The sequence below is a fragment of the Stenella coeruleoalba genome (assembly GCF_951394435.1).
Source record: "Stenella coeruleoalba genome assembly, chromosome: 10".
Taxonomy (NCBI): domain Eukaryota; kingdom Metazoa; phylum Chordata; class Mammalia; order Artiodactyla; family Delphinidae; genus Stenella; species Stenella coeruleoalba.
This window is the reverse complement of record NC_137156.1, coordinates 38,711,418-38,727,140: the sequence shown is the minus strand read 5'-3', so window position 1 is coordinate 38,727,140 and position 15,723 is coordinate 38,711,418. Positions and strand designations below refer to the sequence as shown.

Here is a 15,723-nt window from a genome sequence, read left to right as displayed (position 1 = left end):
TCTAGGGCCCGCAAGCCACAACTCCTGAGCCTGCGTGCCGCAACTACTGAGGTCTGCGCGCCTAGAGCCCCTGCTCTGCAACAAAAGAAGCCACCGCAATGAGAAGCCTGCGCACCGCGAGAAAGAGTAGCCCCCGCTCACCGCAACTAGAGAAAGACTGCGCGCAGCAATGAAGACCCAACACAGCCAATAATTAATTAATTAATTAATTTTTTTAAAAAGATGCAAGCCTCAATTTTTGAATAAGGTGTTCAGCAGACATAAAACAACTATGTCAAATTGCCGTAAGAGTTCCTCAATGCCCACTCTTGTTTTCTGCACCTGTTGTGCTGAGAAGCAGTAGTGAACATCTGGCAGAATGGCACTGGGCTGTTGACCACACTTTGAGTAGCACCTGCTCAAAGACGAGAAGCAAATACTAGAGGTGGAATTTTTTTTTCCCCTCTTTGGCTTAATTTTTTGTTGTGGAATTATATTGCTATTCACAATGAAACAATTTAAGGAATTCCCTGGCAGTCCAGTGGTTAGGACTCCACTTTCACTGTGGGGGCCCAGGTTCAATCCCTGGTCGCGGAACTAAGATCCTGCAAGCCGCCTGGTGCAGCCAAAAAAAAAGAAACGATTTAAGGCATGTATAGATAGTAACACAAAATAAATTTCCCCCGCGTTCTGGTTAAAGAGAAAAACACAGTTGATGTAAACCACAGCCAATCCTGCCCTCTCCTCCTCCCCTAACTTCACCTCCTGTCCTCCACTCCTCTCTCTCCCCAGTCTGCTTGCCCTCAACCTCCCTCTCTCCCCAGTGGCAGGTCCCAGGCTCTGGTGCACCCCTCCTCAGCCCCCAACATTGAGGAAATCACTTCACCTCTCTGAGCATCAGTTTCCTCGTGTGTGGTGATTATGAGACCCACCTCAGAGCTGTCATATGAGGAGTAAATGAGGTCACCCACACAGCAAGGACTCTGAGCACTGTGTGGGCATGTGCATGTACAGAGTAGGGCCCTCTGGCTGCGTGCAGCGGTCCGCAAACACTCGGGCCAGCTCTGGTCGGCCTCCCAGTCTTGTTCCATCTCACCCTCCCCTCTCAGGCAAACCAGGCTCCTTCTCCACCTCCTCAGTCTGCATCCTCTAACCTCCAAGGGTGCATGTCCTCCCCGTCCAGCTGTGAGATCCGCCAGGCCAAGGGGGTTTTTCCCCAGAGGAAAAGCCAGGCCAGGCTGCTGTATTTTTTTCTCTACTACAACTTGAGGCCCTGTAATTTCTCCCACCTGTAATAATAATAATAATAATAATAATAATAATAATAATAATAATAATAATAATAATGAATACATTCATACTGGCTAACTCAATGAGCACTTAGTATGTGCCAGGCATTATCGCAAGCCCTATCAGTATACTAACTCATTTAACGCTCATGACCATCCTATGAGGTAGGTTCTGTTCTAAGCCCAATTTACAGAAACTGAGGCCAGCAAGCAGGGAAATAACTTGCCCAAGGCCACCCAGATGATAAGCCCCATGCACTTAGCCGCAATGCTCTACACGTTTCCTGGCAGTTTCCCTGCTTCGTGATGGTGGGGACCAGTTCTGTCTTATTCACCCAGCTCAGTGCCTGGCACAAGGAGAAGCTCTGTAAATCTTTGTTGAATGAACAGATGAATGAATGGGTGAATAAATGCTGCTCATTGGGCTATCTTAACCAGTTTTATGTGTATAGTTCACTGAAAGTGCAGGCTTCAAGGATCCCAGCTAAACTCCAGAGTACTGGTTCCCACTTCCTACCTCATGCAAGGGCAGGGACCAAGGCCAAGACCTTGGTCCCTGCCCTTGCATGGTCATTACAATGCAAGTGCTTGGCCACTGGGCCTATTTCCCTTCCAATACACCCACCTCAGAGCTCCTGCTATATCAACTCACTCACCACTCTGCTTTTCTGCTCTCTCTTGATGTCAAAAACAGACACATTCTATTTTCTACATATTCAGAGCAGGAAGGGTCCCAGCATCCCACTTCCAAATGAGCACCTCAAGCACATGCAAGCCACAATTGTATCCATAGTGAAAAGCCTATTCCAAGGCTGGGTGGTTGTCTACTGTTACTGAGAGCCTACTATGTGCCAGTTACTGTACTGGGTGCTTTTTATACATTTGATCTCATTTAATCCTCCTTCCAGTTCCGTTAGGTAGATACTATTACTGTCACGGGTTCAGTTGAGAAAACTGCCAAAAACACAGCTAGAAAAGGAAGAGAACCAGGATTCAGACTTAGGTTGGCCCAACCTTTGCCAAATACATCTTGTCTTCCTCCATTCTGCCACACGCCGCCTGTTGCTTCCTCACCTTGCCCAGTCCTCTGGGGGTAGGATCCATGTGACTCCCTTCTTGTTACCTGTCCTCAGCACCCAGTGGGTGTGACCTGGGGTGCAAGCAGTCGTTGCAGAGGTTACTGTGATTTTGCCCCTGGAGACCTGTCCACAACTCAGGAGGGACTGCGGAACTCACACAGCTCTTGGCCTGAGCCCCTGTTACCAAGCGAAAGGAGGCTTTAGCCAAGGACTCTGAGGGGAGATTAATGCTGGGAGTGGACGCAACTCTGGTCGGGACCCAAGCACCCAGCCCTCCCCGAGACATTGTTTGAACTGGGCCAGGCCACCAGACACAGCCCCTCCCGCCCGCCCCAGCCAGGGTGGTGCTTGTGTGGGAAGGACTTTAACTCCAGCTGCCAGACCCCTGAACGGGAGAGGCAGAGAGGACTGGCCAACATGCACAACTTCCGCAGCCTCCTGGCCCGTCTGCTGCTGCCGCTGCTACTGCTGGGGGCTGCCATGGGCCCTGCCGGAGCCCTCAGTGATGATGAAAAACACGTGATGGTGGAGCTGCACAATCTCTACCGATCCCAGGTGTCCCCACCGGCCGCCAACATGCTGCAAATGGTAAGTGTGGCCAGGGCCCCCACCAACCCCTTTCACGGCGTGAGTGGAAGCTATCTCGGGGATTCATCTCTCCGGCAGGAACAGAGTCCCTGACATTGTAGAATTCACAGGCCCCCATAAGCAGCCTCATTATACAGATGAGGAAACTGAGGCTCAGAGAGACTTGCTGGTCCCTCAGGGGCTTGTATGTCCCATAGCTGGTAGACCCAGGCCTGAAAGCCCTGCTCCCTGATCCAATGACCCCTTCCCAGCCCTTCCTAAAATGCATGTGCCCCTGGGAGGGGGAACACAGGAAGTTCCTAACACCTTGGTGAAACAATCTTTCAGATACCTTCCAAGGAGATGAGAAGAAAAAATAGGGCAGCAGGATGAGTCCCAGCACCCAGGGTAGGAGGGCTGTACTAAGGAGGTGGGGTGAGAACAGGAACCAGAAGTAGACAGGGCTCTGAATCACACAGATCAAAATCTGTCTCGACCACTCACAAGGCCTGTGATTTGGGGTAAGTCCCTTAACCTAGTAAGGACCCTCAGTTTCCCATCTGTAAAATGATGTCATAATTAGAGCTACATAAACATCAACATAGACAGAATCTCACAGATATAATATTGAATGGGGGAAAATGAAATCTAAAAGAAGTACACATACATATATTTTTAGTATAGTAGGGTATATTTACATGAAAGAGATAAAGTGAGAAATTCACCCCCTTCCTGCCCTCCCTGAGGGCTACACTGGCCCTTATTCTCCAGTCACCCTTGGGTGAGGGGCAGTGTCCAGGGACCCCCTAGCTGTTGCCTGAGAGCAAGGTTGCACCAGGCGTCCAAGACCAGAGTTCTAACAGCTCTGTCCAATCAGCTGAAGTGACTCTGGGTGAACCCTTTACCTTCAAAGGCGTCTGTTTCCTGATCACATGGTACGGGCAGTCCCTGCCCTGAGGGTCAGACAGGATGACCTATGAAAAAGATCTAGGAAGGGCTCCACGGATGCACACAGCACCGCCCTTCACAGCCCTGTCGGCCTTGGCAACCAGGAATTGCAGACAACGAACTAGGAGCTCCCGATTCTGTTACCAGCTCTGCCAACAGTTCCCCAGTTGAGGCCTGGAACACATTGTTGGGCCTCAGTTTCCCCATCTGTAGGTCCCTGATGCCCTAGAGTCTTGCTGGCTGAGGCTGGGGGCTACACAGGCTGCAAGCTGCTTTGTAGACAGAGATGGACCTCAGGAGTGGGGCAACATTCTAGGAAGCAGTTCAGATATTGATGGGATATGCTGCTGCCTGGTAGGAAGTGATCTGAGGAGGGGAAGATAAGGCTGGACTGGGACACTAGGATAAATTAGGGACAAGGCGTAGGCTCAGCTTCAGCAGTGGTAAATATAGAGACTCTGGAGTCAGATGGCCTGGGTTCAAATCTTGACTTTGCTATTTATTAGCTATGTGACCTCAGCCAAGTTACTTAACCTCTCTGTGCCCCAACTGTAAATCAGGGATGATAACACTATAATAACTCCCTTGTAGAGTGGTTGAAAGGATGAAATGAGTGACTATATGTAAAGCATTTAGAACAGGGCCTGGCACACAGTAAGTGCGCAAAAAGTGTTTGATAACAAAAGAGGGAATGGATCCAGGGTGAAGCAGGTGGGGGTTATCACAGATTCTTCTCTCTCCCTCAGCCTCCAAGTCTAATCATCACCACTTTTACCTCCCAGAAGGTTCAATTTTTCTTGAATCCTATCTCCCCCCCACCCCTCCGCCACCTCTTTGACACAACCCTGGTTCAGTCTTTCATTTCTTTTCCCACGGAATTCTAGAACAGCCTCTACCCGCTTTCTCAGCCTCTGGCTTCTACTACCAGGATGAATGATCCAACACACTGGCCTGACCCTTTTCAAAACCCTTCCATGGCTCGCATTGGCTCCCTGCTGCCTCCAGATAAAGCCCCAGCTCCTGAGAAGCCCCACTCTATGTGTCTGGCCTTGTCTACCTCTCCAGCCTCCTCTCCTTCACACTTTCTCCTTGAGTAACCCGAGCAGCTTATCTTTCCCCCACCAAAACGTTTCCCGTCTCCATGCCTTTATTCATGTTTGCCCTCTGTTCAGGATGCCTTTCCCCTCTCCACCTGGCCAATGCCTCATCTTTTAACACTTAGCTTAATGTCTCCTTCTCCATCCTCAGGTTGCACTAAATGGCCCTCTTTTGGTGCCCCTATACTACCCATCGCATATCTGTCAGTTACCACATGGTGGCCCAGTTAACAGTTTATGACACTGGGAACTTGGGCTTCTTAGTCCTTGCTGTCACCCCAGGGCTGGCATAGTGCTCAGGACTGTTGAATGAATGAGTGGATGAATGAATGGACTTACTTTCAGATGGTGACCAAGTGGCCAGTGAGGGTGGGTACCTTGACTCTTGAACCTCCACAGGGGTCTCTGGACAACTGAGAAGCCTTAAGACTCACAGGAATGACTCTCTAATGGTGGGACTCCAGGCATCCAGTCAGGATGGAAATTACAGCCGAGCTCTGTAGGAGAGACTGCTTTAAGCAGGGCTGTGTCTCAGTCATCAACAGCTGAGAAATGTCTGTTGAGCACCTGCTCTGGGCCAGCACTGGGCCAGACATGCTGAAGGAGCTTACAGTCTAGTCTGGAGCCCCGAAGGTCATCCCAGACACCCTGAGCCTGGTCCCCAGCACCCTGCCCCTTTCCCGCTCCCTATCCTCCACTACTACCAATTTGAGAGAGCCTCAGGGACCAGTGACTTGGGACAAAAATGCCCACAGAGGGAAAGGGATTCACCTGAGTTTACAGCATTTTACTATCCCAGCCCAATGCTCCCATCCGTACCCCAGGCAGCTGCTCCTGAGAACCCTGGGAGGGGGGGTGGGTGTGGCCACACAGCCCCCTCCCCTCGGGGTCACCCAAGCTCTTGGTACTTTATGGGCTGTCTGGCTCCCACCGCTGGCAGGCCCCCAGAGGGTGGAGCAAGAGTTGCTGCCAGGCCATCCATTTCTAGGAGAGGCCAAGGACAGTTTAATGGGATCCAGGCCTCCTTCCTCAATCTCTTGGTCAGATGCCTTGTTAATCTGTCTTCCCACCCACACTGGGCCCATCCTTCCAGCCTGGGACACAGAACCTCAGAGGCCCTCTAACCTGAAATGCCCCCTCCCACCATCTCACCTGAGGTCCTCCCTGGAGAACACTGCCTTTGGGACCTGACAGCTCTTTGGGCCACCAAGGCTCTGAAAATAGGCCTCTCAGCGAGGGTCACACACACACACTTAATTTTCTTGGGGAAAGGGGTTGTCCAGTTGACAAGAGAGCAACTGGGAGGGAAGCCCAGAGCTGGTAAAGCTGGGCTATCCCAAGGGGAGAGTGGGAGGTTAAAGGGGGTGCTGGCCCCTCAAGTAAGATTTCTGGTGGGTGGGTAGAGGGAGTGGAATGGCTGAATAAACAACCCAGCCCCGGAACATCTCACTGGACATCGTGTGTGCTTCAGAACAGTTCAGGCAGCCCTGGCAGGGGCATCACCACCCACCTTGCAAATAGAATGATATTAGTATTAATTAATAATCCCATTATCAAAAACATCATCTCATTTTTTCTTCCCAAAGTCCTATGAGAGTTCAGAAAGTTAGGCAATCTGTCTACACAGATTGCCTAACTGTGTTAGGCACAGCTGGTGAATGGTCCCAAGTTTGCCTAACCCCGTGGCCTGGGATGGTACCCTCCCACCTCCCCACAGAAGCGCCCCATCAGCACAGCTGTGTTCCAGATCATGTCCACGAGTCACCCTGCAAGGAGGGGAGGGTCTTCGGCCTCCAGAGGCCCCCCAGAACACCCTCCACCTTCTTTTCTGATCCTCACCCAATTTGGACATCCTTACCTCCCTCTCCCACCCTCCTTTCCCGCCTCCACTGAGCCCGAGGCGTCCTCACCTCCCCCTCACAACCTGACCCGCAGAGGTGGGACGAGGAGCTGGCCGCCTTCGCCAAGGCCTATGCGCAGCAGTGCGTGTGGGGCCACAACAAGGAGCGCGGGCGTCGCGGCGAGAACCTGTTCGCCATCACGGACGAGGGCCTGGACGTGCCGCTGGCCATGGAGGAGTGGCACCACGAGCGCGAGCACTACAACCTCAGCGCCGCCACCTGCGCCACAGGCCAGATGTGCGGCCACTACACGCAGGTGCGAAGCTGGACGGGCGGGCGGGGCCACAGGGCAATGGGCGGGGCCGGGAAGGGCCGGGCGGGGCCACCTCTCCAGTCAGAGCCCGGGAGTCCGTAAGCCCCGTTTGCATCCTTCATAAAAGTCATCTCTCCACAGGAATTCATGTGTTGTCCAGGCCCCCAACGAAGTCTGCTTCTCAGACTGTCTAAACCATTTTCAGTTGTCTCTTTAAAAACCACAATCTTCTGAAAACCTAGGCGGCCCCTCTCGGCCTCCTGGTCCTGAAGAGACCTGAATTAGGTGTCCCAGAGCCTTTTTCCTGGAAGGTAGTTACTGTGCCAGGCGATCCTGATCGAGCTCTAAGCAGTCTCGTCCTCTGGCCGAGGTTACACACGGCTGTTTGCCCCAGCAGTGAAGGGCTTCCCCCTGCCTTCGGTCTTCTCTCTCTCACTGTCCCTCTTGTCATTTCTCAGAGTGTCTAAGTTGCTGCTTCCAATCTGCCAGGGACTGATAAAGCAAATACACAATTTTTCTTCTGCCTTGAAAAACTACATACGAAATAAGAGAGTAAGCTGTCACCAAGTGAACGTTTCAGAGAGCCTTCCGAGAGCATTTCCTGCCTCTTGCTATGTCAGGGTTTTATTGCATTTTGTAAGTTTGAGTTTGCAGACAAGGGGCATAGGGGTGTGTGTAGGGGGATTAACATTAGTGTTATTGAATTCTTTTTTTTTCTTCCCAATGCTTATTTGTTGTTCAAACAATAACATGACAAATTTTAAAAAAGGAAAAAGGAAATGAACCAACCATCTTCCCACCCATATCCACCAATTCCATTTTCCAGTGTTTCTTTGGGTGGTATTTTTAGTGCTGATCTTTAGAGAAGGAAATCCTAACATCACCCACCCAGATCAGGAAGTTGTGAGGCCCCAGCCCTCCCTGCCCCCTTCTCTCTCTTCCCTGCCACCTCTCACACTCCCCGTACATACATCCTCCTGCAGGAATTGCTGTCAGTGCCCAGCAGGAGTCGGGCTGCCCCATCTCTACCCCTGTGTTCTCTAAGGCTGAGTGCTTGTGCATTCTGGGGTCATTTCTGCCTGGGAGATGCTCGACAGTGGTCCCTCGGGAATTCTCAGCTGATTCAAGCAGCAAGACCCCAATCCTGGGGAGTTGTGCAGAATTAACAGCAAGAGCCAGATCTCACAACAAAAAACGGGCCTCAGTTTGAGTGACTCCTGGGCAGACTGGGCCTAGAAATAGCAAAGGGAGGCTATATTGGCTTGTCTCAGCCAATGGCAGGGCACAAAGTTTGTTTTGACTTTTTAAAGTTTATACTTAAGACAGAACGCCTTCTACCAGTTAGGAGACCCGCACTTAGAAATGGCAGGGCAGGTCCCTGCTTACTTATGATTTGGGGGGAAGTTTTACTTCCAAAATGGCTCCTCCTGTTCCCTTCCTTGGCCTTTGCTTGTTGCTGATGTTTAAGATTCTCCCATTTGAGATTCATTCCTTTGTATATCCCTTGTTTAAAATGCAAGGGCCTCTAGAAGGAGCCCACAGGAAGAATTCATGAGGGTCTATCAAAGGGGAAGGTTTTCAGAGGGAGAGTCCTAGTGAAATAGTGTGTGTGGTTGGTAGAGGAGAGTAGGCTGCTTGGGACAAATTTCCCCCCAAGCCCCCTGTTCAGAGTTTTGTCCTGAAGCTGTGTGTCCTCAGGGACTTGGATCTTACATATAGGGTTCCTCCTCTCCTCACTCATAGAAGGCTGATGTAGAGAGACACTAGCTAGGAGCCATCTTGCGCAGGCTAAACTGTTGGGTTTTCCCTCCTTCAGGTGGTCTGGGCCAAGACAGAGAGGATTGGTTGTGGTGCCCACTTCTGTGAGAAGCTCCAGGGCGTTGAGGAGACCGATATCCACTTGCTGGTTTGCAACTATGAGCCCCCGTGAGTGGGGAGGGAGCCCTGGGGGAAGGGGGTGGGCAGAGCCAAGGGGAGGGCTGAGCTGGACACAGTCAAGGAGGAGGAAGGGGGCCAATCTTGGGTCCATACCCTATACCCTTGGAGGAGCTGCGAGGGCACCCATGGGAGTCTGCTCTTACTGGCCCGGCAAGTTAGTGTAGGGCAAGTAAGACCCAGGGAGCGCTTCCAGACTAGGTGTGTGTATGAGGGATAGGGACAGGGGTTGGCAGGGACACCCCTCCCCCCAGCATCCTCCTCCCCTCCTGCAGGGGGAACGTGAAGGGGCAGAGGCCCTACCAGGAGGGAACTCCATGCTCCCAATGTCCCTTGGGCTACCACTGTGAAAACTCCCTGTGTGGTGAGTCCGGGGTGGGGTGGGGTGGGGTGGGGGGAGGCAGGTGAGGCAGGGGACTGGATGGTCTGGTGTCTTCCAAGACTCCAGAGTGGTGCGTGGGCCAGGGGAGGAACCCTCAGCGGCCCCACCCCATCCGGGTTCCCAAGCCCGCTTTACCTGCTTTGCCCTCCTTGCGCACCACTTTGGCGCCCTGGCATTCCAAGTGAACAGCTTACTACCCTCCAAGCAGAGGGTAGAGGAGAGTTGGGGGCTCCTTAGCATAGGGGGTGCGGGGGTGGAGGTGGGGGGCGTGGCCAGATGGGTGGTCAGAGGGACTCCAAAGGCCAGGCCTGCAATGCAATGGGTGTTTTAGGAACAGGAATCCAGCGGGAGAAATCCCCTGAAAAAGTGGAAATGCGTGTGTAGAGAGGGGAAGACTTGGACAAGGAGGTGGATGGAGGGGCAACTGTCAGTCACAAGAAATAACATGTATTATCAATGAGGGACATACTCACTGGAGAGGGTGTGTGCATGTGTGTTTGTGTGTCTTTGTAGGACATTTGATCACCTCACCTTGATTGCGGTGGGGTGAGGGATGCGGGGCCCTGCTTGCAGCACTAATGCCAGGCCTTGTGTCTCTTATCAGAACCCATCAGAGGCCCGGAAGAGGCTCAGGATTTGCCTTACCTAGTAACTGAGGCCCCATCTTCCCTGGCAACAGAAGCCTCAGGCTCTAGGAAAGAGGGTATCACTTCTTCCTTAGCAACGGAAACTCCATCCTTCTTGGTAACAGAGGTCTCAGGCTCCCTGGCAACAAACGCTCTACCTGCTGTAGAAACCAAGGCCCCATCTTCCTTAGTAACAGAAGACTCCCCTTCCATGGCAACAGAGGCTCCACCTTCCTTAGCAACTGAGGTCCCTTCCTTTTTGGCAACTCACAGCCTACTCTATTTGGATGAGAGACCGGCTACCCTCCCCAAATCAACCCATGATCCTACCCCCAAATCAGCAGATAAAGAGGCCAGCAGTACAAGAATGCCCTCCAGGAGCCCAGAGAGTTCTCTGCAGCCCAAGATGTCCTTGACGGGGACATGGGAGCCGCTACCCCACACCCAGGAGGAGGGCAAGGCTGAGGCCGAGTCGCCTCATTCCAGTGAGATCTTGGCCTCAGTTTTTCCAGCGCAGGACAAGCCAGGTGAGCTGCAGGCCACACTGGAGCACAAGGGACACACCTCCTCCAAGTCCCTGTCCAACTCCCCCAGTGCCTCTGCCACCGCTAATGCCATGGGTGGGCGTACCCTGGCCCTGCAGTCCTCCTTGCCAGGTAAGGCCTGTAGCGCCCGTCCTACCTTCCCTCCTGGCTCCAGAATGTCAGCACCCTGCCTCTAGTATAGATGATACAGGCACGGCGGGGCATGCACCCTCCGAGTAGGAGCTTCCTCCCTGGCTGCTGGGCCCCACGTGCATGCCTTGGTAAGGTGGGTGGGAGGTCAGGCAGAGCTGTCTCCAGGCTGAGGCAAAGCCTCTCCCTTCCTGCAGGCGCAGAGGGCCCTGAAAAGCATGGCATCAAGTCAGGGTTGAACTCGAGCCCTGGGCACGGCTGGGGCCTCCTCCTGGGACTGCTGCTACTGCCTCCCCTGGTGCTGGCTGGAATCTTCTGAAGGGGTCACCACTCAAAGGCAAGGCCTCATGGGGGGGACCCTAGCCTCATGCCCACTCTGGATTGTCTTTCTCCAATAAGAGACCACAGCTTCCTGGAAGGTCCTCTCTGTGGCCCAGCAGCCCCCTTCACCCCAGCCAGACTCCAGGCCAGAGGCCTTGTGCCCTCAGGAGGCCTCGACAGGGACAATCCTTGGCACTGCCCCAGGATGCCTCTGCCTTTGGGGAGGTCCACCCCTCAGCCAGCTGCAGATTGTTCTGAGCAGTGTTCCTGTGGCCTATGCCCACTCTCCAGCTGTCCTGTGGCCACAGTCCTGCTCTTCCAGGGACAGAAGATCGCAGGGCTTCCCAGGAACCCCTCAGCCCCTTCCAGTCCCCTGGCCTCTTCCTTGAGCCATTGGAGTCTAAGGCTGTTCCCAGGAGTGCTTCCTGCCTTCCCAGGGTGAAGAGGTCAGCTGTCCTCCTGCCACCTCCCCCACCCTGTCCCCAGCCCGCCAAACAAGACATTTCTTGGCTGAAGTCCCTCTGGAAGGGAAAGGCTGCAGGGCATGTGCCTCATCCACAGACATCTTTGCGGGCATGGGGCCTGGCCACTGCGAGCTCAGGTTGCTGCCCACTGACTGCATGTGTCTGGACCCCTTCTGTTCCTCCCATCTCAGTCTGGGGGGGGCGGTGAGTGAGGACTCTGGGGAGGTCCCTGCCTGCCTGGCCTTAGGTTGTCTGCCTGGGCAAGGTAAAGGTTCTCCCTGAGTATCCGGTCCCCTAACTTTCCTGTTTAGCAGGCAGCGGGTGTCGTGAGGGGCAGATGAAGGACAAGCCCCATCTGAGAGGAGTTCTATGGGTGGGGCAGGCAGGGACCAGGGAAGGGAGGCAGCCCCTGACTCCTGAATAAAAGCCTGTGTAAGAGGACCAGTCGCCATGCTTGTGAGCAACAAAGGGGGCAAGGGAGGGCTCTTGGGCGGGGGGCCCTGAGAGGCTCACCTCTTCCCCTACTGACTCATGGCAACTGTTCCTTCTTCACACGCCCTCTCCCCCAAACATTCCATTTAGTTCTTTGAGGCACTTTTCCTTTCCTTCCTAACCCCCGACCCCAAATCTTCAGGTAGCCGGCGGAAAGGGGCTAGGGCCAAGGGTTGGCGAAGGGTGCTGGTCTGACTCTCCCAGCTCTGGGAGTCACTAGTGAAGCCTAGCTGGGTTCATGACCCAGGATCAAGGAGTGGCATACGACCTCTTCACAGGGGTCCTGCTGCCCACGCCCACCCAGGACACAAGGTCTGAAATGTACCTCAGCATGGTTTTTCCAACCCTTGGTGCTTAGAGGAGTCCTGAGAAAGGGCTCTGGAGTCCCAGACACCCTCCAGGGAAGCACAGGATTGTCCCGAAGTGCTGTGGAGCAGGAAAGCACAAGTGTGTGAGTAGGGATAGCAATGGTAGGTGATGAGGGCAGCCTGGGACCCAGCTGGGGCTGGTGGGGAGGGGCAGCTAAACAGGAAGCATACAAATCAGTCCAGGGCTGAAGGCTGTGTGTGTGTGTATGAGATGATAGAATGTATCTCCATTAAGGTATAACTCATATAACTTAAGATTCACTCATTTAAAGTGTACCACTCAGTGGTTTTTAGTATATTCACAGGGTTGTGCAACCATCACCACAATTTGGGAACATTTTTATCACCCCAAAGAGAAACCCCACACCCCTCAGCAGTCACTTCCCATTTTCCCTCCACGCCCCCCAGCCCTTGCCCTAAGCAATCACTAATCTATTGTCTCTATGGGTTTGTCTATTCTGACTTTTTTTTTTGCGGTACGCGGGCCTCTCACTGTTGTGGCCTCTCCCGTTGCGGAGCACAGGCTCCGGATGCGCAGGCTCAGCGGCCATGGCTCACGGGCCCAGCCGCTCCGCGGCATGTGGGATCTTCCTGGACCCGGGCACCAACCCGCGTCTCCTGCATCGGCAGGTGGACTCTCAACCACTGCGCCACCAAGGAAGCCCTATTCTGACATTTTATATAAATAGAATCATACAATATGTGGCCTTTGCGTCTGGCTTCTTTCACTTAGCATATTTTCAGGTTCATCCATGTTGTAACATGAGATAGTACTTTATTCCTTTTTACTACCAAGTAATATTCCTTTGTATGGAATATATTTTATTTATCCATTTATCAATTGTTGGGCACTTGGCTTGTTTCCACATTTTGGCTATTATAAATAATGCTGCTACAAACATTCATGTAAAAGTTTTTGTATGGCAATGTCTTCATTTCTCTTGGGTACATACTAGGAGTGGTATCATTTGGCTACTCTGATCATATAGTAACTCTATGTTTAACTTTTTCAGGAACTGCCAGACTACTTTCCAAAGTGGCTGCACTATTTTACATTCCCACCAGCAATGTACAAGGGTTTCAATTTCTCCACACTACCAACACTTGTTACTGTCTTTTTCGATTATAGTCATTCTAGTGAGTGTGAAGTAGTATCTTGCTGTGGTTTTGACGTTCATTTCCCTGATGGCTAATGATGTTGAGCATCTCTCCACGTGCTTAGTGGCCATCTGTGTATCTTCTTTGGAGAAGTATCTACTCAAGTCTTTTGCCCATTTTTTAATTGGGGTATTTGTCTTTTTATTATTGAGTTGTAGGAATTCTTTACATATTCTAGATACAAGTCCCTTATCAGATATATGATTTGCAAACATTTTCTCTCATTCTGTGGGTTGTCTTTTCAATTTTTCTTGATATCCTTCAAACCCAAAAGCTGTTAATTTTGAGGACTTCCGACTTATTTTTTTCTTTTGCTGCTTGTGCTTTTCGTGTTACATCTAAGAAACCATTGCCTAATCCAACGTCATGAAGATTTATATCTGTGTTTTAAAATTTTTACGTTAATTGTGTGAATTAAAGTGTGAATGTTTCTTTCTGGACTCCCAATCATATTCCATTGATTTATGTATCTATCTTTATGCTAATGCCACACCATCTTGATTACTGTAGCATTGTAGTTAAGTTTTGAAATTGCGAAGTGCAAGTCCTTCAACTTTGTTTTTTTTCAAGACTGTGAATTTCCAGTCTTTTTTCAAGACCCTTGAACTTCCATATAAATTTTAGGATCAGCTTGTCAAATTTCTGCAAAGAAGTCAGCTGAGATTTTGATAGGGATTATGTAATCCACCATTTTAGCAATGTTAAGGCTTCCGATCCATGAACATGGGATGTCTTTCCACTTATTTAGGTCTTCTTTACTTTCTTTCAACAATGTGTTATAATTTTCAAAATATAAGTTTTGTAATTCTTTTATTAAATTTGTATTTTATTAATTTTTACGCTATTATAAATGAAATTGTTTCACTAATTGCATTTTCACTTTGCAAGTGTATAGAAATACAATTGATTTTTGTACATCAATTTTATATCCTGCAACCTTGGTGAATTCATTTATTAGTTATAACAGTATTTTTAGTGGATTCTTTAGGATTTTCAATACAAGATCATGTCATCTGCAGAGACAGTTTTGCTTCTGCCTTTCTAACACAGATATTTCATTTTCTTTCCCAGTTGCCTGGGCTAGACCCTCCAGTACAATGTTGACTAACGGCAAGAGCAGAGCCTTGTCTTGTTCCTGATCTCAGGGGGAAAAACATTAGGTGTTTCACCATTTGGTATAATATTAATTACGAGTTTTTCATAGATGCCATTTACTAGGTTGAGGAAGCTCCCTTCTCTTTTTAGGTTTTTGAATGTTTTCATCATGAAGGGATGTTGAATTTTGTTAAACACTTCTCCTGTGTCCATTGAGATGATTGTGTGGTTTTGTTCCTTCTATGGACAGAATGTATTACATTAATTGATTTTCAGATGCTGACCCTGCTTGCCTTCCTGAGGGGGGAAGGGCGTCCCTCCCTTTGTGGGCCTGTCTTTGCAAGCTAGTCCCAAGTTCTATGAGGTGGTCAGGTGAGGTAGCCTCTGGGCAGAGCCAGACTGTGGAGGCCCAAACCCATCTTTCTCAGTTTTGGGGTGGAATGTACCAGCCTCCTGCAAAGCAAGAACACCTGTTTCCAGCACTCAGGTTCCAGCCCAACCTGTCATATGAGAAAACCTACTAAGACCAGCAGCAGGAATCTCTTTGGAAATTTTCTGGGGTAAATAACAGAAGCCAAGACATGGTATCCCATAGTAGTGAGGGAGGGGAGGAGAATGGGAGGGCATGTTCAAAAGGAGGGCAGGGGGCTGGCACTCTGAGGCCTCGAGGACCAGAGTAGGGCAGGTCTGCTCCCGCACTCTGCTGCGTGACTCCCAGGCATCTGGGCACTGGCGCGGCAACAAGGGCTACAGTAGAGCCCTGCAAAGACCACCACTGCCACCTCGGGCTTCATCACAGGGGGTCCCAAAAGGCCTGTCAGAGGACATTCCAGCTTTGTCCATTGCAATTAGGTTTTCCAGGAGGGGAGGGAGGTAACTGGGTCCCCACAGGGACATTCCCACTCCTGTCACCCCTCCTTTTGCTGACAGCTCAGCTCCCCGCACCTACCCCCCAAACCCTCCACCCTCCACACCCCTCCCCCACCAATTCAACCCAATCTCCTTTCTCAGATAAGGACCCTGTCACTCTAGTTTCCAGGACTGAGAGGAAACATGCCAGGTGCTAGGGAGGGTTGGGGGAGGGGAGCAGGTGAG

The 15,723-nt window shown here is 51.2% G+C and overlaps 1 protein-coding gene across 1 annotated transcript; it reads left to right on the top strand.

Annotated features, from left to right (window-relative positions):
- Nucleotides 1-2,730: 2,730 nt before the first annotated feature.
- Nucleotides 2,731-14,357, top strand: PI16 (peptidase inhibitor 16). Its single transcript, XM_079934273.1, has 7 exons — nucleotides 2,731-2,935; nucleotides 6,895-7,116; nucleotides 8,930-9,039; nucleotides 9,324-9,412; nucleotides 10,035-10,712; nucleotides 10,928-11,067; nucleotides 13,389-14,357. The coding sequence occupies exons 1-6, from the start codon at nucleotides 2,765-2,767 to the stop codon at nucleotides 11,047-11,049; spliced, it is 1,392 nt and encodes a 463-aa protein (XP_079790399.1). The 5' UTR covers nucleotides 2,731-2,764; the 3' UTR covers nucleotides 11,050-11,067; nucleotides 13,389-14,357.
- The last annotated feature ends 1,366 nt before the right edge of the window (nucleotides 14,358-15,723 follow it).

Bases quoted from the DNA above. Each gene is read 5' to 3' on its own strand.
- PI16 (XM_079934273.1), top strand. From the start codon at position 2,765: ATGCACAACTTCCGCAGCCTCCTGGCCCGTCTGCTGCTGCCGCTGCTA. The intron at 9,413-10,034 runs GTGAGTCCGGGG...GTCTCTTATCAG, and splicing joins CTGTGAAAACTCCCTGTGTG to AACCCATCAGAGGCCCGGAA. The intron at 10,713-10,927 runs GTAAGGCCTGTA...CCCTTCCTGCAG, and splicing joins CCTGCAGTCCTCCTTGCCAG to GCGCAGAGGGCCCTGAAAAG.